This window comes from Psammomys obesus, unplaced genomic scaffold (assembly GCF_907164565.1).
Source record: "Psammomys obesus unplaced genomic scaffold, mPsaObe1.curated_primary_1811, whole genome shotgun sequence".
Taxonomy (NCBI): Eukaryota; Metazoa; Chordata; class Mammalia; order Rodentia; family Muridae; genus Psammomys; species Psammomys obesus.
In genome coordinates, this window is record NW_026596120.1 from 10539449 (window position 1) to 10566191 (window position 26743).

Genomic DNA, 26743 nt, shown 5'->3' on the forward strand with positions numbered 1-26743 from the left:
TTGAAATACCAGCACCATGTTTTATGGATCATTGTCATCTTCCAGCTTGAGCCATTGCCAGGGTTAGCCTTTTGAATTCCTGGGCAACTGAATGTAGTAAAATAATCGCAAGGAAACAACTTTCTAGGTAGTTCTTTGTGAGCAATGTCCCCTGGCAAAGCTCTTAAGGGAGAGCCTTTGAGATGGAGTTTACGTTATCCTTGAATTTGCCTTATATGAGAACTGGCTTGTTGGAAATCCTTTCAAGGTATTCTTATTATCCAGTTGCAGAGTATTTGTCCAAACTCCTCTGAGTTGACATCATTAATTTCACTTTACAGGGTTCTTTTTTCCATCTGAGCAAAGTTTTACAAAATATTTCTAGTTTTTTTTTTCTCTCTCTCACTCTATTTTCATCAATTACTAAATATGGCAATACTTATGCAACCCTTTGAATTCTGGATTTGAAGTTTTCTACATCAGATTAATTATTCTGTTATTCTTAAATTTATCCTTCCACAAAAATTTTATGACATTGACAGAACATACATAGTCACCACCTTCCCCGAACATAATGTGAATGGCCTCTGGTCTGATTCCCAAATACAGTCCTGTTTTCTCTTGAGCTGTCATTTTTCTCTACATTTCTATTTGTTTGTTGCTCTTCTCAGTGTCTGCTAAAAATTCCCTCTTCGTATTTCTTACAGCATTTTGGGCCTCTACTCTAAAAACTTCTATATTTGACCCACAAACCTGTTCCAAATAGTCCTTAACTCAATGAACAGATCCTGTTATAGTTATATCCCTTTCTTTTGATTTTTCTGGGGTGGTCAATTCTCATTACAGGCAGGAAAGTCTTACATTGTCTTAACTAATTTTCAGTTCATGCTCATTTGACTCTGTTGCTTTTAGGTAAGGTATCGAATATAGAAAGACTATAGAAACATGATGTAGGCTATTCATTTCATATCATTCAGGAAGCAGGAAAAAAGGGGGGGGGGAATAAAGAGGCCAGAGGAATATATTTAATCTCCCCAAAATAAACTGCAGTGACCTGTTTTCTCACGATTGACTCTACCTTCTAAAATTTTACACTTTCCAAAACAGCACAAATAACAGTGGGCCAAGTTCAACACATGAGCCTGTGACAAACATTCTATATTTATAATCAGTAAGAATTTTCTTAATCTTTAAAAAAGTAAAAGTGGAGACAGATAGCTCAGTGGTTATAGTAGGTGATGCTCTCGCAGAGGATCCAGATTTTGTCTTTCTTGCTGGCTCACAAGCATCTGTAATTCCAGTTCTAGGGGATCTGATGTTCTCTTGTGGCCTCTACAGGTACCAGGCATATACCAGTTGTACATGTTGACACATTAAAAAAAAAATAAACCTTTTCATGTTTCTTACCTCCTTAAATATCAATTATGGTTTCTTATTCCTGAAGGTAATAGATTTTTCAGTTTGCTGCATACCTTTTTAGTAATATTTTAACATAGTATATATTTCATTATCTCTTGTGAGTATATGAATATATTCTACATATTCTATATAAATCCTAGATGGCATTACTATGTTTTGGTAGTTCGATGGAGCCCTTAATAATTGAGAACAAGTCGTTAGTCATAGGCAGTTTGCCAAAAGAGGTCAGTTATTAAGTAAATCTGTTTGTAAGTTGCTGACTATTTAGAAGTCTTAGTTTTCTCATCTGTAAACAGTGCAAGAAAAAATAGTACAAACTTATAACATTTTTGGACAAATTAAATGTTTTGATGCAAGCGCTAGCAGATAGTAAGCAGCCATATGCTAACTGCTGCTTACCCCCGTCAGCATTATTTTTAATGTGATATTTGTAAGTGGCATATGAGGTTTTCTCAATATTTGCTAAAATAGTAATTTGCAGAATTCTTATAAATTATTTTACACTATTTTTTAAGTTTTTTAATGCATTGCTGTAAGTATAGTCTCAGTGTCAAATCAAGGAATTTATAAATTTCTAATTTTGTTAGATATATGAAAAATGACATTCCATAGAGGTTACATTAAGCCTTAGTCTCATGATCATTTTTAATCATTTTTATTTGGAGATAAGGTTTTGCTTCATAGCTTGGGATGACCTCAAACTCAAAAGCTCCTGTGTAAGCCCGAGTGCTGGGATCATAGGTATGCGCCATTAAGCCTTGCCTAAATTACTAACAACTTGTTAGATTTCCACTGTCATTTCTAATTTGAGAATTATTCATTGTTAAAATTAGAAATTTTAAATTTGTTCCTTTATTAGAAATATAAACTTACTGTAAAGACATTATCAAATAATCTTTTATGGTTTTCTTTTTTAAAAGGGTGTCTGTGTGTGTGTGTGTGTGTGTTTAAATCACTTGTATATGTTGTTGGTTAGGTAATTAGCTCAAGATTCTTTCAGATGAATTTTTAATGTTTTAAAGAATGGTATTTAATTTCAATTTTTCCTTTTCTATGTTCAGTATTTTTGTCTCTATGAATGTAAAACATTATAAGTACATTACAAATATGTTGTAACTCTCTCTTTTCTCCCTGTCAGGTCTTGCCATGTAGGCAAGTTGACCTGAGATGATGGGCATGTATGACCATGCTAAAGTAGACACTCACATCTTTATAAACCAAAATACAAGGGCTGGGAGATGGCTTAGCAGGTCAAAAACTTGCTGTGACACCTGGCAACCCATGTTTGATCCTTGGAACCTACATGGTGGAAAGAAAGAACTGAGATTTGCAAGTTGTCCTCTGATCACACTCAGATTCACATGCACACACATTTATATACAAACAAATAGACGAAGATAAGAAGTGAACATGAAAACTTGAAAAGCCCCAAATCTATTGTTTTGAGGTTGCCACCTTAATTTTGGTACCAGTATTGAATTATACCAATGCTTTTTTTTTTTCTTTTTTAAAGAAAAGGAAAATTTCAGATTGTCAGATGTTTTACAACTAATGGAATGAAAATTTAATAAGTCTTGGTGTCTGCAGTACTTTTTTAAATAAGTGAGTTACTAGAGGTGTGAGATATATATTTCCATGTTAGAAAGCATTTAATTCTGTACTGTGTTGGCTAGAGCTTTGAAAATTTTCTTAATCTACTCAGATAAATTACAGAACATGAACGAAATAAATAAAATATTGTCTCTAAATACTATATAGCGCTGCTGTAGCAACCAGTGTATTTAAAAAAAACATTTAAAATAAAGTATTACTTTAGGAAAGAAAAGACTGTTGTAGCAATCTGTTGATAACTTTTCTCAAAGGCATTTATTTAGTCATGTTGTGAAGAAGAATAGTCAGAAAGTAAGGCTAATCTTTGTGGGAGTGTGCCACAAGGTAAGATTCCCTGTGCTTTGCCCAGAGTTTGGTTATAAGCCTCAGCATCTGCTTTGATACACTGATGGGTAGTCTTTCAGAGGCCCTCTATGGTAGGCTCTTGTCCTGTTTCCTGTTTTCTCCCTTTTCCGATTTCCATCTTGTTGGCCTTGCTGAGTGAGGATTGTTCATATACCCAGGGTCCTCCTTCTTGATTAGCTTCTTTAGGTGTACAGATTTTAATATGTTTATCCTATATTATATGTCTAATATCCACTTATAAGTGAGTATATACCATGTGTGTCTTTCTACATCTGGGATACCTCACTCAGGAAGGATATTCTTAAGAATAGGAAAATCTACATGTATACATCCAGTTAGACCAGCACCATTTGTTGAAGATGCTCTTTTTTTTTCCCCACTGAATGGTTTTGGCTTCTTTCTCAAAATTATGTTTCCATAGGTATGTGGATTTCATTCTGGGTCTTCTATTTGATTCCATTGATCCCTCAGTCTGTTTCTTTGCCAGTACCATGCAGTTTTTATTACTGTGCCTCTATACTACATCTTAAGATCAAGGATGGTGATGCCTCCAGAAAAATGTTTTGTTTTATAGGATTGTTTTAGTTATTCTGAGATTTTTGTCTTTTCATATGAAATTGAGAATTGTTCTTTCAAGGTCTGTAAAAAATTGTGTTCGTATTTTGGTGGGAATTGCATTGAATCTTTAGATTGCTTTTGGAAGGATAACCATTTTCACTATGCTAATCCTACCAATCCATGCGCATAGGAGATCTTTCCATCTTCTGATACCTTCTTCAATTTCTTTCTACATATAGAAAAATGCAAATAGATTCATATCTATCATCTTACACAAAACTAAAGTCCAAGTGGATTAAAGACCTCAACATAAAACTAGACACACTAAATCTGTTAGAAGAAAAAGTGGGAAAGATCCTGGAACTCATTGGCACAGGAGACAACTTCCTGAACAGAACACCACAGCATAGGCTCTAAGATCAACAATCAATAAATGAGACCTCATGAAACTGAAAAGCTTCTGTAAAGCAAAGGACACTGTCATTAGAACAAGACGACAGCCTACAAATTGGGAAAGGATCTTCACCAACTCTATATCTGATAGAGGGCTAATATGCAGAATATATAAAGAACTTAAGAAGTTAAACACCAACAAACCAAGTAATCCAATTAAAAAAAACATGATACTGAGCTAAACAGAAAATTTTCAGTAGAGGAATATCAAATGGCAGAGAAACAGTTAAAGAAATGCTCAATGTACTTAATCATTTGGGAAATGCAAATCAAAAAGACCCTGAGAGTTCACCTTACACCCATCAGAATGGCTAAGATTGAAAACTGAAGTGACAACAAATGCTGGAGAGGATGTGGAAAAAGGTGAACCCTCCTCCATTGCTGGTGGGAATGTAACCTTGTACAACTTTGGAAATCAATCTGGTGCTTTCTCAGTAAATTAGGAATAGTACTTCCTCAAGATCCAGCTATACCACTCCTAGGGATTTACCCAAATGATGCTCAACTATACAACAAGGACATGTTCAAGGACATACATAGTTCATGTTCGTAGCAGCTTTATTTGTAATAGTCAGAATCTGGAAACAACTAGATGTCCATCCCCCAAATCTCTTGGAAAAAGAAGGAACAACATTGGGAAGATAACTCCAATGGCAGATTTGGCTCAGGACAGCTGGGAGGCTATAAATTGAAATAACACCATTGATACTGCTCCCGAGGCTGAGAGGTGAAGCAGGAAACAACTCTGTTGATTATCTTGACTAGAAAACCCCACCCCTTTCTTCCTACCTGTTAGCCCTTATACCCTTTGTTTCTCTCATCCACTACTTAGCTTTTCCATGGTAGCCACTACCTGGGGTTTTAATACTGGGCTGGTTCTGTATAGGGTCTGGAACTCAGACAGAACTCAGTGCCTGGAGAATATATTAGGAGAATATTCACTAAATAGTTATGGGTGGCAGAAATCTAAGTTTGTCAGAGAGCAGAAGTTTGTGGAAACAGAAAGGAGAGATTACAAAAATGTTTCTTGATCCCCTACTACATGCCAGGCACTGTTTATTCCTAAATGAGAAAAACAAAGCAAAATCAAAGAAAATCTGAAGGAGAAAAATGGGCAGTTGAAAGCTCAAAGAAGCAGTCTGAGGTGATGCAGGGCTCTCTGCAGCCTCCTAATAGAAATGGTCTTTCTTTTCTGCAGTGGCATCCTAGTACTGCTGATTCTTGATGACAAGGTCATCCATATTGCTCTCAGCTTTGTTTAACTCCATCTGGTCCATGCCCATGTTTTTGTTGTGGTTGTTTTGTTTTTGTTGTCTGCTTGTTTTTAAAAGTGGGGTTTCTTTCACTGTATAGCCTTGGGTGGCTTAGAAATCCCTAAATAAGTTAGTCTGACCTAAGATTCACAGGGATATTCTACCTCTTGAGTGTTATTAAGTGTGTTCTACCAGGCCCAGTTTTGGAGCTTTGTGTAAATGGAATTAGAATAATTTTATTGTATTTTCATATATTTGTTTTGTAGACTCGTGCATGCCGCAGCAGGAGTGTGGGAGTCAGTAGACAACTTGTGATAGTTAGTTGTTTTTACCACACTAAGTCAGATATCAAAGCCATTTCATCAGTCCTGACAGTAAGCACCTTTGCCTCCTGAGACATCTGACATCTTGCTGACCCATTCTTTCCCTTTTTGATGCTGTGTATTGTCCTGAAAAGTCATCAATGTTATTATGTATATCACTTGTTCCCTTTTTTTAATATATAGTTTGTTCTACATTAGATATTTATGCTTTTAGTTTTTTAGATAGGTGAGATTTTTGAATTTATTTACATGTGATTTATCACCTGTGGCCATTTATGTATGAGTATTTTCAACAGAGTTTGCTGTTTTGTTTTGTTTTTTAATCAGGTAGGAGTAAAATTTTAAAATCACTTGAAATTAAGGTACTATCATCTTTTTTTCTTTAAAGAACATATTACATTGGGTGAGATGCCTCATTGGAGAAAATGCTTGTTTCACAAACATGAAGACTGGATTTCAGAACCCCAGAATTTATATAAAATGCTGGGTAGGCAGGGAATCTCTGGAGAAAGCTGACAGGCCATGCTACTCAAAATCACTAGTTCTGATTCAGTGAGGTTCTACTTCAATAAAAGAAAGTGATTGAACAAGACATCTGGTATAGGTATCAGGCCTACACACATATTCACGAACACATGTATTCACACATGTCCCCACACACATACTTACTCATAATGAAGAATACTTTCAATTCTTTTAAATATGCATTTTTTGGTGATTGTACATTAAATCCTTGAAGAATGTACATTATGTGTTTATTGCTGTTTGATAAGTTATTCTGTAGTTAAGTGATTAAAAACATAATTGTTTATTATTATCACTGTGTAGTTCATAAATGTATTAGCAGTTCAGATGGAGCATTTCTGTTCTCTAGGTTTGTTAGTGTTATATTCAACTTGTTCAGGGTTGCAGTGTTCAGGGTTGCAGGTCATCATAAATCTTCTCTAGGGAGGAATTCCTTTTTTCCAAGAAGACTTATTCCTTGGTCATTTGGCTAGAGTCATTACTTCATCTTATGAGGGTCTCTGTAGCTCATGGAAAAAGTGTGATATACTGCTTTTATGATCTAGTTTTCTGGTCACATCTCAATTTTTTCCTTAATTTGTTCTATAAGGGCAACCGCTTTCATAGTTATTGGTTGATTTCATAAGAGCTTGAATCACTGTGGATTGTTGAGTAGAGAGAGTCAACCCAGAGATTGTTTTTTAAAGACTTTAAAATAAGTCTTAATCTTGTAACTAAAAAATTATTACATTTATTTATTTATTTGATTACGTGTGTGTGTGTGTGTGTGAGAGAGAGAGAGAGAGAGAGAGAGAGAGAGAGAGAGAGAGAGAGAATGCTCCTTGGCACATGTGGAGGCCGGGGGACAACTTTTCACCATGTGGTTCTAGGGGATGAAACTTGTATCAGGTTTGGCAGCACCTCCCCAGCCCAAAAACAACATAACAAAATTTTGGAATATGTTATACAAATAAAACTGAAATTTATAAAAAGACTGCCTGCACAGTGTTCATTTTAAGCTTCCAATATCATTAAATTATTTTGATTTTTGTCTTGTGTTTGATTTTAGAGATGGCATTTTATGTAATCCATGTCGGCCTGAAATGTGCTGTGTATCTGATATCTTAAACTTGATACCCCTTATCTCATTTCCTCAGTGCTAGGATTATATGCATGTGCTGCTGCCCTTGTTTATGCAGTGTTAGAGCTCAACGCAAGGTTCTTCATGCAGACTAGACAAGCATTCTATCACCATTCCCTGTCTCTAAACCCCATTGATTTCTTTTTGGAAGGGAAGAAATTTGGATGCTGTCCTGGGGACTGTGGTATGGCAATATACTATGTATATTGCTTGCTGTGCAAGGAAGTGCTCTGTCACTAATCAGTGTAGCCCTAGCTGTAGATTATGTTGATTTTTTTTAAATACACATTTTTGGAAATTAACAAAAAATGCATGTCAGTACATTAATAAATTAGATATGCATATTTGGGGTAAAATTAAGCTATCAAGTGTTAAAAAGAATTAGAATAATAAAAATTAACTTTTTCTTTCGTCATTAATCATTATATGAACTTAATAACTTGGCTTTTAGAAAAACATTTAATTGAAATGTGTTATGTTTCTAAATAAAATGGTCTTTAAAGTAGATGATATAAAAAAGAATTTTAGGGGCTAGAAAATGGCACAGTGGTTAAGGGCATTGGCTGCTTTTCCAGAGGACCAGATTTTGGCTTCCAGCATCCACTTGGTACTGTTAAATAATGTATAATTCTCGTTCTGTGGGATACTATTTTGAAGAGAATGGACAGCCTTGCCTTGTCCCAAAGATAATAATTCAAAGAATCAATGAAACCAAGACCTTATTCTTTGAGAAAAACAAGATAAATAATTCCTTAACTAACTAAAAGGCAAAAAAGACACTATGAAAAGGGTGACATAACAGCAGACACTGAGGAAATTCAAACAATCATTAATTCTCCAAAAGCCTATACACAACAAAATTTGAAAATATAAATGAAATTGACAATTTTCTTGATAGATTCCATTTGCCCAAGCTAAATCAAGATCAGGTAAATAAAGTCTTCTAAGGTAATAGAAGCTATCATTAAAAGTCTCCCATTGAAAGAAAGTCCAGGGTCATATGGTTTCAGTGCAGAATTCCTCCAGACCCTCTGAGAAGTAGCTTCAAAGAGTACCCTTACTCTTTAAACTATTCCACAAAATAGAAACAGAAGAAACATTTCCAAACTCATTCTGTGAGACTTAGTCACCTTGATACCTAAACCGTACAAAGACCCAATAAAGAGAACTTCAGACAAACTAAAAGAAAAGAACCACATAGTTATCTCCTTAGATGTCAAAAAAGCATTTGACAAAATCCAAAACCCATTCATTTTTAAAGTTTTGGAGAGATCAGGGATTCAAGGCACATACCTAAACTTAGTGAAAGCAATATATAGCAAACCTATAGTGAACATCAAAATAAATGGAGAGAAATTTAAATCAATCCCACTGAAATCTGGAACAATAAAAATAAAGTTTTAAAAAATTAATGGAAAATTTTCACACCACAGGAAATCTGAATTGTCTTATGTGACTTTCAAACAGTGATCAGATTAGGTTTATTGTAGTGATTAGTATGAGATACAGACTAACTATAAATTTTTTTCCACAGGTACTGTAAGAATAGAGATGTTTCGAAATATGCAGAATGCAGAAATCATCAGAAAAATGACTGAAGAATTTGATGAGGTATAATGTTCCAACATTTGTACTGATTGATTTCATATCTTTTAAATTGTCAATAAATGTTGATTCTCTTTTGTTAAGTTAGTATTGTAATGAAGACAGTATTACCCATAAAAGAATGAGTTAAAGTTGACAGTATGCAATCTCCAGTTCTCTATTTTATTTGTTTCCAAATAAAATAGAATGCTAACTTTGTTGAATACTTTAGAGAGAAAATGGTTTAGAGTTTGGATAAGTTTGAGTGGTGTTGTATATAAACCTATCTTAGAGATTTTTAAAATGTATTATCTAAGGTTGTTAGTAATTCTAATGCAGAAAATTCCACTTAACTTTATTTAATCAAGAATTTCCCATAACTATGTGGCACAGAATCTTCACACTTTCCAGACCTCCCATGCATTTGCATGTGTGTTTTTATTTGGAACATGCTATTTGAATGCTCTAATTTCAATTACTTTTTGTTCTGTGTCAGAGATAAACTCATCTAGTCAAACATACTGAAATTAGAATGGTTGATTGTAGCTTATATTTCCAATGTTATTACTTTAACATTTGGACGCTTTTCATGTTCTTCTCATCACCACTGTATCTTAAAGTCACACCATTTTTCTTTTCATTTTGCTTTTATTTCTAATAGAGTGAGAAGTGTCTTACCTTGATCCTTTTATTTTTAACCTGTATACTCTTTCAGTATTGCAATCATAGGTCTTTTTTTGTTGTTGTTTTGAGAATATAATTCACTGGTAAATAGAGTACCTGGCATTCATAAGACCTAAGTTTTAATTCTCAGAACTGCTCCTTCCACCATCCCCCAAAAAAGGTATTTTTTTTTAACTCATCTCTGTCTGTTCAGAATATTTGTTCAAAGTCTGTCAATTTCCACAGAGTCTCCAGAATCAAGTTTGACTTCCTTGAACTTCTTTGTGACTTACTGTGTCTGTTTATTCTTTTGCCTTCTTTATTTTTGGTTATTTCCATACATTCTGGTTCAGCTTATGCAGCATTAAATAGTGTCACCATCCTATTTTTATGCCATGATTTATGTGCTTTTCCTAACTTTATGGTTATCTGGAATATGATCCCTGTTTTTCTTTTAATTCTGTCTTCAGAGAATTGATAATCTCTCTCTTTTGTTTTTTGAAACAGGCTTTCTCTGTGTAGTCTTGGCTGTCCGGGACTCGCTTTGTAGACCAGGCTGGCCTTGAACTCACAGAGATCCGCCTTCCCTTGCCTCCCTGAGTGCTGGGATTGCAGGTGTGCACCACTGCACCTCTTTTAAGTAATTGCATTCCCTTGTAGTGCTCCTGTTATTTACTAACTCATTTGTTGTCTGTCCTCATTTCTGTAATTAAATTAGAAATTCTTTGAATGAGATTGTGTTATTTTGATCATTTTTGTGCTAAGAATTTGTAGTGCTAACAGCATGTTTGCTAGTCAGTCATAGTCCTAGGTTCAGGGCAGACATGATTGTGTGGATAGTTTATAACCTTGGAAAAGTGTCTGTATATCAGTGTTTGAAGTAGCAATCGTACAGTCATCATTCTTCATTGTTTGGTGGCGTGGAACTATTTCAAAATCCCTAGTGGATGCCTGAACCTTTTTGCATACAGGTGTGCTTTAACTCGTTTATGGGTTATGTTCATAATCACAAAAGTTGACAATATCATGATGTTGAAAATTTATCTGATATACTTTGGTATCTATGCACTGAAGGTTTTTTGGGGGGCTTTCTTTTTTGCCTATTTCTTTGTTACTTTTTTCTTTCTTTATTTATAAGCAAAATTTCTCATTTTGTAGCCAAGGGTAGCTTTGAACTCTTTAGATAGCTCATCTCAGTATTGCAATCCTATCTCAGACTCCTGCATTGGGAGTTTACAGGTATGCATCATGACACTGGCCACTAGATATCTACATTTGTGGTTCAGTGGCTCTCCTGGAGTTGTGGTTTACTTATATTGTACATTTTGAGAGCATCAAAGCACATTTTGTAGCCTCTAAAAATAACGAAATTTAAAATCCAAGGCATGAGGGGTTTAGGAGCTAATTCTGCCTTTCAATGCTTTTGTGTATTTGGGTAGGAGCATGTTTGTATGGAAGTGTGCATGTGCCCTAGCATACTTTAGGAATTCAGAGAACATCTTTGGGTTCAGTTCTCTCCTTCCAGAGTTGTTTCTGTGGATGGAACTCAGCCCCATCAGGCTTGCATGGCAAGTATGTTTACCTGTTAGTCCATTTCATAGGACCTTAAAGCCCTCAAGTTTTGTTACTAAGTTGAAACTTGGCAGCACTCTACCCTTTTTTTTTATTTTAACCTGCTTTCATCATGAAGGTTTGTTTGTTTGTTTTGTTATTGTTTTTGTTTGTTTGTTTTCGAGACAGGGCTACTCTGGGTAGCCTTGTCTGTCCTGGACTCTCTTTGTAGACCAGGCTGGCCTCAAACTCAAGAGTTCCACCCTCCTCTTCCTCCCCGAGTGCTAGAATTACAGTCATGTGCCTCTGCGGCCAGTTCCTGGAAGTTCTTTTTTAAAACCTAAGAAACAGCTTGTCTGTTGATTGTCTCATTTGACACCTGTTACTTGAGAACCACTCTATAATAAGTATAGTCAGTAGCAACTGTACTGTCCCATGAGTTCTCGGGAACAATTTTATTGAAGCTGATGCTTGGACTTTACAATCTTTGAGGCCCTGCCTTGCAGTTTGGGGATTTAAAACAAATTCTTTGCTTTTCTAAAGGTCTTGATTCTTAATCCTAAAAGCTATCACCAGACACTAGTATATAGACAAAGTACATACCAAATACATACTCTACTGTATTTTACTGTACACCAGTTTACCCCTTTATTTTTTCAACTTATTTAAGAATGATTTGTTCTTTTATTCCTTCTCATTTGATTGGTTATTTTTTTATTTTGTCTGCATTATTTTGTGAGATAGTCTGCAAAATACTTTATCAGGTACCTCATATGGTTTTACGTTGTTTATCAAGAATATAGATCTTATTTAAGAACATTAGAAGACTTTCCTCAAAGATCTTAAATATAGTTAAGGATTGATCCTTTGAGCCACTTTTTATATTCTTTATTTTTTTCTTTACTTTGTTAACATTCTGAGTTTTTGTTTTTTTTGTTTTGTTTTTCAAAAATAGTTCCTTAATAAAGATTATCAGTACTTCATTGCCCATCAGAAATCCTACACTTTAAAAAAATGATATGCACAAGTGATATATGTTCAAGAAAATGTTAAAAATTTCAATTTGTAATTCATTTGAGAACTAAGAATTTATTAATGAACATGTTTATTAATGAACATGTTAGTAGCTTTTTTTTATTAATATATATTTATTGAAAGGAAGCTTTTATATAACATTCTGATCATGGTTCCCCTTCTCCAATTTTTCTCTAACTTCCCATCCATTTAACTACACACCCTTTCTTTCTCTAAATGAAAAAGAGACAGACAAACAAGAAGTTAATAAATCTACTCTGTGAAATAGAATTGTAATAAAGTTTATTGTAAAACTAGCAGAAATGTCATCTGCATGTGAAAGGTTAGCTTTAGGCTTCTTGTGAAGTGCTTATGTTTTAAAAATCTTCAGTTCTTAAAAGTTTTGATTTACAAATACTGAGAAATGCTTTGCTGACTTGGTAAGATGTTTCAGTTGATAAAAAGTGCTTGCTACCAAGCCTGCTGATAGGAGTTTAATATGTAGAAACAACATGATGGAAGAAGACAGCCAAGACTCATAGACTCTTGACTTGCACATGTACACCATGGCATGCTTGTGTTGGATGTCTCTGGCTGCCATCCTCTCTCTCAGTAAAAGAATAAAAAATAAGGTGAAAAGTGATCTTTTTCCATTTAGTTATTAATTTAATCTTTCTACATCCTGATCCCAGAGCACTTCTTCCTCTCCTCCCAGTCCTGCCCTCATGCCCTCCTCCTCCCAACTCCCTTTTTTACTTTTCTTAAAGAAGGGAAGGTCCCAAGGAGTATCATCCCACCCAGACACAATAGGACTAAGCTCATTCTCTCCCCCTGGGACCTGACAAGGTATCCCAGCTAGAGTAAGAGATATAGTGGCAGGCAGCAGAGTCAGAGACAGCCCCTAATCCCATTGTTAGGGGATCCACATGTTGACCATGCTGCATATCTGCTACGTATATGTAGGGGCTCTAGGTCCATTCCATGCACCCTCTTTGGTTGGTGGTTCAGTCTCTGTGAGGCCCCATGACCCAGGATAGTTAACTCTGTAGGTCTTCTTGTGGTGTCTTTGACTCCTCCTGCTCCCTCTCCTTCCTCCCCTCTTCCACAAGACTCCCTGAGCTCAGCCTGTTGTTTGAGTATGGGTTTTTGCATCTGTTTTCATCAGCTGTTGGATGAAGCCTCTTAGAAGACATTTATTCTAGGTTTCTGTCAGCAATCATAGCAAAGTATCATTAATAGTGACAAGGGTTGGTTCTCTCCAATGGGGTGGTTCTCATGTTAGGCCATTCATTGGTTTGCCGTTTCTTCAATATCTGCTCCATCTTTACACCTACACTTCCTGTAGGCAAGACCAGTTTGGGGTTTAAGGTTTTATGGGTGGTGTCACCCTCCCTCTGCTGGAAGTTCTACCTGGCTATAGGAGGTGACCACTTCAGGCTCCTTAAATTCTGGTGCTAGAAGTCTCAGCTAGGTCATCCCCATAGACTCCCAGTAGCCTGCCCTATACTGGAGATGCATGCGTGCCTCCTCCATGTCCACTCTCTCTCTCCCGGCCCTCCCTCTGACCCCACTACTCCTGCCCTCTTACTTTGTTCATATTCAATAGTAAATATTTCTTTCAGTCTAAACTTTTTATTATTTTTGTTTTTGCTTCAGTTTATCTTTATAAAATGTAAACACATAAATTGGACTATTTTTATAATGAGTTTCAGAACAATGAAATAAACACTGATTTTAATATGATAGTTTTGAGCACTTTAGGAATTATTTGTGGATGTTTAAAGCAAAAACATTAACACTTAATGTACCCATAAAAGCCATTTTATACTTTAGTCTGTATATTTGAAAATAAAATATTTTTTTGTATATAGGAATAAAATCTGATCTAACTGCTATCTTGTGATACTTAATAAGTTCTTTTTACACATTCAGGACAGTGGTGACTACCCCCTTACCATGCCTGGTCCTCAGTGGAAAAAATTTCGTTCCAATTTTTGTGAATTTATTGGAGTCCTGATTCGACAGTGTCAATATAGCATAATTTATGATGAATATATGATGGACACCGTGATCTCGCTTTTGACTGGTTTATCAGACTCCCAGGTCAGAGCTTTTAGGCATACAAGTACCCTTGCTGGTAAGTAACCAACATCTTCTTTCCTTTTCATTGATTTTATGATTTTACTAAATTTTGTCATTATAGCCAAATGTTGCTTTGGTGTAAAGTTAATTTAGTTACTGCTTTAATAAAAATACCATTTTCTTGGAATTTATCTACATGGTTATTTTTACTTAATAGAATAAAATACATGATAGTTTTTCTACTTGGTATTTGACAGCCTTAAGAATAAAATGGAAAATAGCTGTTTGCTGGGTTTAAAGGAATGGGGCCCTCCTCCATCAATCACTAATTAAGAAAAGGACCCATGAGGTTGCCTACAGCCTGATCTTAATTGAGGTTTTTTTCTCTCAGATAACTTCAACATGTCATAAAACTTAACAGTCTCTCATACTCCACACAGTGTGGCTGTGGGTCTCTGTGTTTGCTCCCCTCTTCTGCATAAGAAAACTCTGATGATGGCTGAGCAAGTATTGATCTATTAGTAAAGCAGAATGTCATTGTAATTTTATTGTTATGTAATTCTCTTTAGAACAGTTGTAAAAGTATCTTATTCGTCAGATGTAATTGTCATCCTGGAGGCTTACTGCTAAATATGGTCACCATTTCTCGTTCTTTCTGAATTCTGGTTGCCTTATTCAACTCAGCTGTTCTGGCTGATACTCCTCTACAAGCTGACTGAAACTGGCTTCTTCTGGCTTCTGACTGAATTGCTCTGCTTGGTCTCAAATTAACTCTAGTTATCTGTTCCTATCATCTGGTCCTGCTCCTTCTCGTTCTCTGGCTTCAACTGCCTCTGCATGAACTCATTACCAAACTCAACTCCACTGCACTCACTTGACTAAGCTGCACCAAACTTTATTCAACTGACCTGACTGAATTGCCACAAACTACACTGCCTCTCAGTGGACTCAATGATTGCCAACTAACTGACCTCCACTTCCCTAACTGCCTTTTCTCTGTGTTCTTAGATCGCCTCTCTTTTCCTGTGCTGTTCTGAGAGTTAGGCATATCCTATTTCTGACTCATTCTGTCAAATTTTCTGTGATTCATCACTTTATCTGCCCCTCAATATTTGATATTATTTGAGGCTCTTGGAAAACTTATTTCCCTGATTTCTCAGCCTATTTGTCATTTGTCTTTAGGAAGGCTCTAGGGTTTTCTGAGTTAATTTTGTATGCAGCTACTTTGCTGAAAGTATTCGTCAGCTGTAGGAGTTCCTTGATGGGATTTTTAGAATCATTTTTGGATACTATCTGCAGATAAAGATATTTTCACTTCTTCCTTTCTAATTTGTATCCCGTTGAACTCCTTCGGTTGTTTTGTCACTCTAAGACTTCAAGTTCTGTATTGAATAAGTATGGAGAGAATGGACAATCCTTGTACCTGATTTTAGTAGCATTACTTTGAGTTTCTCTCCATTCAAGTTGATATTTGCCATGGGCTTGCTGTGCATTGACTTTACTATGTTGATGTATGTCCCTTGTAACACTAATCTATCCAGAAGTTTTATCATGAAAAGGTTTTGGATTTTGTTGAAGATATTTCTGAATCTAATGAGACAATCATTGGTTTGTTTGTTTTCCAGTTTGTTTATGTGGTGGATTACATTTATTGATATACATATATTTTGAGTCATCCTTGCATCTCTGGGATGAAGGCTACTTGGTCATGGTGGATGACCTTTATGATGTTTTCTTGGATTCTGTTTCCATTCTTTTTATTGAGATGTTTTTGAGTTTATGTTCATAAGGGAAATTGGTCTGTAATTCTATTTCTTTATTGGGTCCTTATGTGGTTTGGGTATCAAAGCAGCTATAGTCTCATAAAACAAATTGAACAATGTTCATTCTGTTTCTGTTTTGTACAATAATTTGAGGATATCAGCATTAAGTCTTTGAAAATCTGGTAGAATTCTGTGCTAAAATCATCTGGCCGTGGACTCTTTTGGTTGGGAGATTTTTAATGACTGCTTCTATTTCATTAGGAATGATAGGTCTGTTTAAATTGCTTGTTTGATCTTGATTTAACTTTTGTAAGTGGTGTCTATTGAGAAAATTATCCATTTATTTTAGATTTTCCAGTTTGGTGGAGTACAGGTTTTTAAACATCCTTATGATTCTCTGGATTTCCTCAGTCTCCGTTGGTATGTCCCCTTTTCATCTCTAATTTTGTTAATTTGGATATTGTCTCTCTGCCTTTTAGTTAATTTAAATAAGGGTTTCTCCATCTTAGTGATTTTTCTCAAGGACCCAACTGTTTCACTGTTTTACTCATTCATTGTTTTGTTTGGGTCTTTTGTTGTTTTTGTTTTGCCCTGAGTTTGATTATTTCTTGCAATCTTATTCCTCTTGGGTGTGATTTTTGTTTTTCTGTTTGTTCTAGAGCTTTCAAGTGTGCTGTTAAGTTACTAGTCTGAGATCTCTCCAGTTTTTTACATACATACTTAGTCCCTCTTAGGACCACGTTAATTGTGTGCTGTGAGTTTTGGTATGATATGTATTCATTTTTATTCAGTTCTAAGAAATCTTTAATTCTTTATTGATCAATTTTTCATTCCATTTTGACTTGTTTAGTTTTCATGACTTTGTTAGCTCTTTGTTGTTGATACCCATTTTTAATCCATGATAGACAAGATGTAAGGTGTTTCTTTAATTGTTTTGTATGTGCCAAGACTTGCTTTATGTCCCTGAATATGGTCAATTTTGGAGATAGTTCTGTAAGGTGCTAAGAAGAAGGTACATTGTTTTGTGTTCAGGTTAAATATTCTCTATCAGCTTTTGAGGCTGGAGTGGCCTGTAGGTTCCCTAGGGAATGCCTGCAAGAGGTAGGGGGTAATGAGATAAATCAGTGAGTGAGGGCAAGGACTTTTGGAGGAGAAAATCTATGTGCCCCATTGGAGATGGGGTAGGATTGGGCTAAGGTAAACTGTATTAGGTGGTATGCTACAGAATTGGGAATAAAACTTGGGGATTAGTTTTGGAGGAAAAAAACTAGGTGAAGATGTGCATTTAGCCTACTTCCTTCCCTGGCTAGAATTGCCTTTTATTAGTTAAAATTGAATGATGGAAAGGTATTAAATATTAAAAAATAGAATGTACGAAACATTGTTTTTTTATTCCAAGTTCTAATGGATAATGATTCCTCAATAATATATCTATAATTACAATTTGTCTACACTCAATACTTCCATAGCTCAGTTGTATAAAATTTCAATATATGGCCAACCCCCTTGAACAAAAGCTTTTTTGATAATTCTGGTCGGATAGTGACTATCCATTTTAATGGTACATATGAGAGACATAGAGTAAAAGGTAATTATTTTTATTCACTTTGCAAAACAAATCTTGAGGACTAGATAAGATGGGCCGGGGCATTCAATCTTCTGCTTCAAAGACATGGATAGTTATGGCTATATATGATTATAAGCTTTGAAATAAAATGATCTCTGATCTTAATTCTATCTTAACTGAAAAGAGATACAATCAGGTTACTTATTCTTAAGGTACAGATATAATGAATTCAGTTCCATCATAAGTTATCTGTGTGGTCTTATCAATAGTACTTTTAGTCTGTTTTCCAAATATCTAGAACTTTTGCTTTGAATAAACTGACCTTTATTGTCAGTCTTTTATGTCTTATATCTTACATTTCAATGTTTCCTATTACTACATTTGTATTAAAGTTTCCAGTACTTCACAGTTTTTCAGTTCTAGAAGTCTGGTGGTTACATGTGCTCTTTCTCTGTTGGAGATAAACACTCTTTTTGGAAGGGTTTTTAAGTTGAAACAATTTTAGAAGTTACATATTAGACCTTTCTTAATTATTTTTATTTAAGCATTTTAATAAAGAATATTCACATTTCAGAATAGTTTTATTTATTCTTAATCATAAAAAGTACCCTGGTTTGCATTTTAAATAGCTATCTGAAGTGACCCTACTGGGAGCATAGTTTGGCTCTCAATGAACTGAAATCTAATTATTGAATGTTTCTGGATTTCTCAGAACAAATTACCATATCTTATTCTAGCTACAGTAGCCACGCTTTTTCTAACTCTTTACTTGTTGTGAATGGTCTCTATTCATCATCCTGCTGTGTTTATGTAGTAATATATTCACAATATTTTCCATTTGTAATTAAGCTCACCATAATCTTTTATTTCTATATAATTTTGTATAATTAAAAGTATGATCAATATCCATGACATAGAAGTCCAGGTTGTCCCATTTCCAAACATCATTTTATTTGTCAGACAGCAGCTGTATACATATAGGTCTGTAGCCACCAAGTCATGCTGCTGTTAATGCATGTGTGGCTTCATTATTCTTTAGGTCACCGCAACATTCTTTGCTCTTTGATGTCCAATAGTCAGGTCAGACTCGGAGGAAATACTTTGAATAACAAAGTAAAAGAAAAGATTACATACTTCTAATATATAATGGGTAGAGTAAACATCCCTATATACAAAAAAAGAAATAGGGGAATAGAAATGAGGGATCAAACCAAAGAAAAACTTAAACCAAATAAAGCATACATTGTGTTCTAAAACTCCATGTCTAGCTCTAGAGTATCCTCTAGTAGAAAGCATGTTCTAAAGGGTTTGGACAAGGTTGTAAGTTGTAGCTCACCTTGCCATTGTTTTGGACTGGTTTTGTACATTGCCTGCAGCTTCACTCAGCAAGTGTTACTTGTTGGTTTTAGCTTGTAGGTTCTCCAGTGAAGCTTCTGCTTCATTTTAAACAAATACCTTCATGCTTCTCTCTTATCAGGATGTCTGCAGAGACTTGGCCTTGCAACATTGCTACTTAACTTACCAGGCTTTCCTTTGAAATTTTGAAATTTCGAAATTTCGAAATTTTGAAATTTTGACTTCGGTGGAAGTCTTTATGATCCCATAATTGTCGTGTTTCACATACCCACAAAACCGGCTTTACATGCATACTGTCTTTGGCCATTTGTAGGGCCTACCTGAACCATGGGTTTATGAGTTACCTGGTACCTTATCAACTGAACAAAGGAAATTGACTCCCCAGGAAACAGTTTTCTAGACCTGTCCTAGAGCACGAAAACCTCAAAGCTATTTCTTTTTCCCAAAGGATTCTTCCCCTGGAGTGTTTCTGAAACAACTTTTATTTCTTCTCTCTGAGCCCTCATGCCCTTCTTGAGTAGTAGGATTTTCTGAGGCACTGTTATTGTTGCCACTGGTAACTTCACCATCTTTGGTAACACCTTTTCTTCTAATTTTTTTCTGGCCACATTGCAAGTTTTTCTACCATTTTCTTCTCTGCCTATTTTTCGAATCTTGTTTTCAGTATACATTTTCCTAAAATCATCCAGTAACACTTGTACTTTTCTGCCTAAGTGCTGAAGTGCCTTGAGAATTTCTCAGCCACATACTCTACCCATTACATTTTTTTTAATGAATTAAAGTCAGAGTTTATTTTTTATTTTTTTATTACATTTTATTCACTTTGTATCCCCCCATAAACCCCTCCTTCCTCCTATCCTGATCTCACCTTCCCTCTTCCTTCTTCGCACATGCTCCTCCCCAAGTCCACTGATAGGGGAGGTCCTCCTCTCCTTCCTTCTGATCTTAGTCCATCAGATCTCATCAGGAGTGGCTACACTCTCATCTTCTGTGGAAAGGCTCTGCCCTGCAGACTATCAAAGCAGATGCTGGCCAACTGTTGGGCAGAGTGCGTGGAATCTTATGAAAGAAGTGGGAAATAGTAAGATCTGGGGAGGACAGGAACTCCACAAGGAGAGCAACAGAACCAGAAAATTTGAACACAGGGGTGTTTCCAGAGACTCATACTCCAACCAAGTACCATGCATGGAGATAACCTAGACCCCCTGCACAGATGTAGCCCATGGCAGTTTAGTGTCCAAGTGGGTTACATAGTAATGGGAATAGGGACTGCCTCTGACATAATCTGATTGGCCTGCTCTTTGATCACCTACCCATTACATTTTAAGTTTTACCCATCATACACTCTCAGGTCATGGGCAAAGTGCCCTAAAATTCTTCCATGGTCAAACCATAGTGGCCTATAACTCAGTTCCTATAGATTCTGCATCTTCATCTGAAACCTTATCAGCACAGCCTTTAGTATTCACATTTTTTAACAGCACTTTGTCTGCTCTGAGCCTGTGCCAGAATTACCTGTTAAATTCTATTTGTAATATTCTAGTCTTTCTCTAGCCTGCTCTATAATTTTACAAACCAATCCCTAAGGCTTCTCATGCAATCAGGCATACAGTATCACAGTTCTTGGTCTTGGCAGTAACTGTATGTGTTAGTCAGCTTTCAATACTGTAACAAAATCACTGAGTTAGTCAGATTGTAAAGGTTTAAGATTATTTGGAAGCTGCTTTAAGACACACTCTGGGACCATTAGGCTCTACTTGCTGAATATGTGTACAGCTCCAGTAGGTGTCAACACATATACTTCGTTGCCATTCAGCATATCAACCACAGCATATATTTTTTTGTTTGTCTTTTCTTTAATAGAATTTAAAAATCACTGGTACTGTTACTTAGTTTTATTCTGTTCATTTGTATCTAGTACATAGAACATTGTTCACTATATATTGCATTTTAAGTAAACAGGGAAGCACCACATAAGCATTTTCTGGACCTTATAGTTAAAACAGTTTTTAAGTAATGTCTGTCACTTTCTAGTAATTTTTATAACATGCTGTAAAATTAATTTGAAGAAAATAACTGTTTTATTAGTGTCATGTTATTACAACATTCAAGAAGTATGAAATAAATGACTATGAGAGTGGCATGAATTTCAAAGCACTTTCTACTTTTTCATAATAGGCTTAATCTTAGTCAAAAGACAAGAAATCATCAACTTTTTAAAAATAAGCTTAACAATAAACTTTTTATTGTCAGAATTTGTTTGCCTATGACATTCTGAATGGTACTGTGGAGGAACATGTTCATTATTCTTTACCAACACTTAAAGTTTAAAAGGTGAATTACACAATGGAATACTACTCAGCAATTAAAAACAAGGAAATCATGAACTTTGCAGGCAAATGGAAAGAACTAGAAAGAGGTAACTCAGAAACAGAAAGACACATTGTATATACTCACCTATAAGTTTATATTAGGCATTTAATATAGGATAAACACGCTAACTTCTATAGTTCTAAAGAAGCTAACCAACAAGGAGGACCCTAGGGAAGATGCTAAATCCTCATTCAGAAGGGCAAATGGAATAGACTTTGGAAGTGGGAGAAGGCAGGGAACAGTACAGGAGCCTACCACAGATTACTTCTGAAAGACTCTACCCATCAGGGTATTGAAGTAGATGCTGAAACTCATAGCCAAACTTTGGGCAGAATACAGGAAGTCTTATGGAAGAAGTGAGAGATAGTAAGACCTGGAGGAGACAGGGCTCCACAAGGAGAAAAACAAAGCCAAAAAACTTGGGCCCAGGGCCCCCTGCAGAGACCAGTACTCCAACCAAGGTCCATGCATGGAGAAGACCTAGATCCCCTACTCAGATGTAGCCCATAGGCAGCTCAGTCTCCAAATGGGTTCTCTAGTAAGGAGAGCAGGAGCTATCTCCAACATGAATTCTGTTGAATGCAGGCTTGCTAGGTCACAGAGGAAGGTAATACAGCCAGTCCTGATGAGACCTGCTAGGCTAGGGACAGATCGAAGGGGAGGAGGACCTCCAACATTAGTGGCCTGGGGAAAAGGGTATAAGGGTAGAAGAGGGACGGAAGGGGCCTACAGCCAGATACAAAGTGAATAAACTGTAATAAATAATAAATTTTAAGAAGTAAAAATGTGCCCCCTCCCTCTCTTACTCTCTCCTCTTTCTCTCCACCTCTCTCTCTCTCTTTTTCTCTTTCTCTCTGCAACCCCCCTTCCCCTAATGAACCTCCCACGTGGAACCGAAAAAAAAAAAAGTAAAAATGTGAATGAGCCCTCTGTTTGACATAAGGAGGTATTTGAAAATCCATATCACGCTTTTAAAGCTGAAATTTAGTAGCAAAACTTAAATAATTATGTTCAGGAGTCTGTCAACAATTCTTGTTTGGATTAAATATTATATGGGTGGAGACGTGCTTTACTATAAAGAACAAATACCATTGTTTTGTATCTGCTAATGCCTGGAGAGAATTTATTTGTCATTTTGTACTTTTTACTTGTTTTAATATTTTGAATATATTCTTTCATGGCCTAAGAAGGTCATTACATAATAGCAGACTTTGGGATCTGAGTTCATTCATTTTGCTTTAGAATTATAGATGTTTGTCTGTATGCTGCTAAACTGATCCCATCCTACATTTGGGGAACTTAAATGCCCTAGATACCTCTTATCTTTTAGATATTCTTTCTTAAACATAGTATAAAATCACTAGCTTATAATAATAATAACATAATAGACAAAATATTTTATCTTAGAAACATTTTTATTAAATAAGTTTATAAATGGTCATTAACTTAAATTTGTTTTCAGTATTTTGTTACTTTTTTAATTAAATTTTTATTTTTTATATTAGTTACAGTTTATATGCTTTATATCCCAGCTGTAGCTCCCTCCCTTATTGCCTTCCCATCCCAACCTCCCTCCCTCATCTCCTCCCTGCCCCTCTCTAAGTCCACTGATAGAGGAGGTCCTCCTCCCCTTCCATCTGACCCTAGCTTATCAGATCTCTTCAGGACTGGCTGCAGTGACCTCCTCTGTGGTCTAGCAAGGCTGTTCCTCCCTCCGGGGGAGGGTCAAAGAGCCAGCCATTGAGTTCATGTCAGAGATAGTCCCTGTTCCCCTTACTAGGGTACCCACTTGGATACTGAGCTGCCATGGGCCACATCCGAACAGGGGTTCTAGGTTAAAGACCCCTGTGCCCAGATATATTTGGTCCTTGTGGATCTCCTGTCCTCTCCAGGCCATAGTAACTCCCCCTTCTTAAATATGACTCCCTGCGCTCTGCTCAAGGTTTGGTTATGAGTCTCAGCATCTGCTTTGATACACTGCTAGGTAGTGTCTTTCAGAGACCCTCTGTGGTAGACTCCTCTCCTCTTACTTGTTTTCTCCTACTTCCAATGCCATCCCATCTGTCTTTCTAATTGAAGATTGATCATCTTACCCCAGGTCCTGTTTCTTGTTTATCTTCTTTAGGTGAACAGATTTTAGTATGATTATATTTGTTTCAGGACTACAGCAGTCACTGTAGCTGTAGCTGTCGTAAATGTAAGAAGAATTTTTTTCATTAATAACAAGGGTGTGCATAGGTAGGTAAATACGGCATTGTGTATATGTTTACATATATATTTCAATGGAAATATATATGACATTCTTTAAAATCATTCTTGTTTGTAGTTTTATGGTATCCTTCGAAGTAAGTGTGCTTTTTCATGGTTTGGAAGTTACTCACTATTAGGTGAGCAGTGGCAGGAAAAGCCTTTCTTTGTGTGTAGAGTCCATGTGGCAATTGTAAATATTTTAAGGAATTTTGATTCACCTAAATAAAGGTATAAAGGAAGCATTTTTAACACAGATGTAGTGGTAGAAAGAGAGGATAAGCTTAGTTAATTTGTGAATGTAGGTAAGGTGTTTTTTCCATCTTTTGTGCTGGTAGCTTAGATACAACTTTTTAAATTTTTATTTTATTATTTTATGCTTATAAATGTTTCCCAGTGTGCTTAGTGTCTATAGAGGCCATAAGAAGATATTAGATCCTGTGGAACTGGAGTCATAGACAGCTGGGAGCTACCATGTGAATGCTAAGAATGAAACCTGGGTCTTCTAGAAGTACAGCCAGTGTTCTTACCACTGAACCATCTGTCTAGCTTCTTGGATAAGACTTTTAAAGTAGACAATATTAACAAACCATGTTATTCTTTCCTAAAGTGGAGAAAGTCAATTTACAGCTAAGAAGATGAATTTATTTCTGCTGCTTATCATTTTTAATTTTACATTATGCCTGTATTATAAAACATTTTTTCTTCTCTTTAACTTTTGATCTTAAACGTTAAAAAAAAATTTTATTTCATAGGTGACTATAATGTTGTTCTTCATTTTGTAGCCATGAAGCTGATGACTGCTCTAGTGAATGTTGCCTTAAACCTCAGTATTCATCAGGATAATACACAGAGGCAATATGAAGCTGAGAGGAATAAAATGATTGGGAAGAGAGCCAATGAAAGGTTGGAGTTACTACTTCAGAAACGCAAAGAGGTAAGTTTTATAGTAATTTGATCTTTTATGGTTCATAAATGTTTAGTAAATGTAATAGTTTCTGCTGTTATTTTTTAAAAAGTACATTTTTAAAGTTGACTGTGATGGCTTACTACAGTCCCAGACCTTGAGAAGGCAAGACAGGAGAATCAATTAAAGGCTAGCCTAGAGTACATGAGACTTGAGGTATATGGATGGTACAACAAAAATAAGTACCTGTCTTATATTGTTAACATTTAGCTTCAAATTATTTAATCTTTAAGTTCTAAAGCAAAACTGGAATATTCACCAGTGATTAAGGGAACCATATGCAAACTTATTTTAGAAAAGGATTATCAGAACATTAGGCAAGTCAATTATCATGTTACAGGCTCAGAATGTACACTACCTAATGAAATCCCATTTGGGACACAGCAAATGTAAAGTTATAGAAGAACACCTCAGTCTATGTTTCAGATTTGGTGTCTCTCTTTCCCTCCCCCTTCTCAGTGCAAGGGAATCCAGTCCAAGAGTTTTTATGTAGTAAGCAATAATTCTGTCTCTGAGTGCTTTTAGCTCTTACTTTAGGTTTGACAATGTAATTTTTATAGATGTAATAAAAGTGTTTTTAGCTTGGATATTTTGTTTTTAGATTTATTTTTATTTTATGGGTAAGGATGTTGCCTGCATATGTTTATGCACCATACATGTGCAGTGCTCAGAGAAGCCAGAAGAGGGAGTCAGGTTTCCCAAGTACTTATTTAACAAATTAATGTGAACCACCATGTGGGTGCAGGTAATTGAATGTGGTTCCCTGGAAGAACACCCAGTACTCTAAAACACTGAGCCATTTCTTTAGCCCAAATTGTCTCTTTCAGAAAACAGGTTTATTGTTTTTGATGATGATGTTTTAACCTATTGGAAGTAATATTTGTAGTTTGTTTTACAAGTCTTTTAATTAAAACAAAAGTTTTCATAAAGCAGGTACATGTGTATAATCATAATGAGATTTCAAATAATAGAAAGCAAAAAATTAAAATGAAACTATTTTAAGGACCAAAGCATCTTAAACCTTTTTCAGTCATGACCCAATTTTACCCTAGAACTTTTTACAGTATTGGGAGTGTATAGCTATATAAACTAAACGTACAAATTAAATACCTAATGTTGATTAATAGACCAAAAAGAAATTTTATTTTCAAAGCATTATTTTGTTTTTATTTAAGTTTATCATATAGCAATGAATTCAGATTTTTGTATTAAAAAATATGCTCACTTATTTATTTTTTATATAGCAAACTAAATCTAGATTCTATGGAAATGGCTTGGTTAGATGGTGCTTGTTGCACAACCATGAGGACCTGAGTTAAGATTTTCAGCACCCACATAAAAGAGCTGGACTTCTCAATGCTGTACTAGAATTCTAGCACCACGGAGCTACACACAGCCTGGTCCCTGGGACCTGTTGTGTATCCAGTTTAGCTAAATCTGTTACTCCATGTTCAGTAAGAGATCCTGCCTGTTTTATATAACAGTATTTTAAGAGATACAAGTCTAAAGGTCAAAATTGATTTTTAAAATTAAATATTTTAATGTATAATTTAAAGATAAAGTAACTTGGTACATGTTAAGAAATGACACTAAGGAACTGTTAAAAGTGATTTTTTTTTCCATAATTATGCCATATGTCTGTAAGAAACACCAGTCATTATGTGTATAGTAAAATCATTGCCAAGATATATGAGGCAGGATTCATTGGCATTATGTAGCATGTTGTCTTAGTTAGGGTTTTTATTGCTGTGAAGCAACACCATGACCATGGCTGTTCTTTTAAAAGAAAACTTATTCGGGGCTGGCTTACAAGTTCAGAGATTTGTCCATTATCGTGGTAGGAAGCACGGTAGCATGTGGGCAGACATGGTTCTAGAAAAGGTTCTGAGAGTTCTATATCTAAACTGGCAGGCAAAACGAAGAGAGTGCAACTAGGCTGTTTTGAGCTTTTGAAATCTCAAAGCCCACCCCCAGTTATATTTTTATTTCA

At 35.6% G+C, this 26743-nt stretch overlaps 1 protein-coding gene across 2 annotated transcripts in view; it reads left to right on the forward strand.

The window, feature by feature from the left end:
• Stag1 (STAG1 cohesin complex component) overlaps positions 1-26743 on the forward strand; it is a 288255-nt gene that overhangs the window by 122140 nt on the left and 139372 nt on the right. For both annotated transcript variants that reach the window (XM_055629669.1, XM_055629670.1), the window contains exons 6-8: positions 9121-9197; positions 14331-14535; positions 24572-24723. In XM_055629669.1, coding sequence (XP_055485644.1) covers positions 9121-9197; positions 14331-14535; positions 24572-24723 — 434 coding nt within the window. The remainder of the gene's footprint in view (positions 1-9120; positions 9198-14330; positions 14536-24571; positions 24724-26743) is intronic.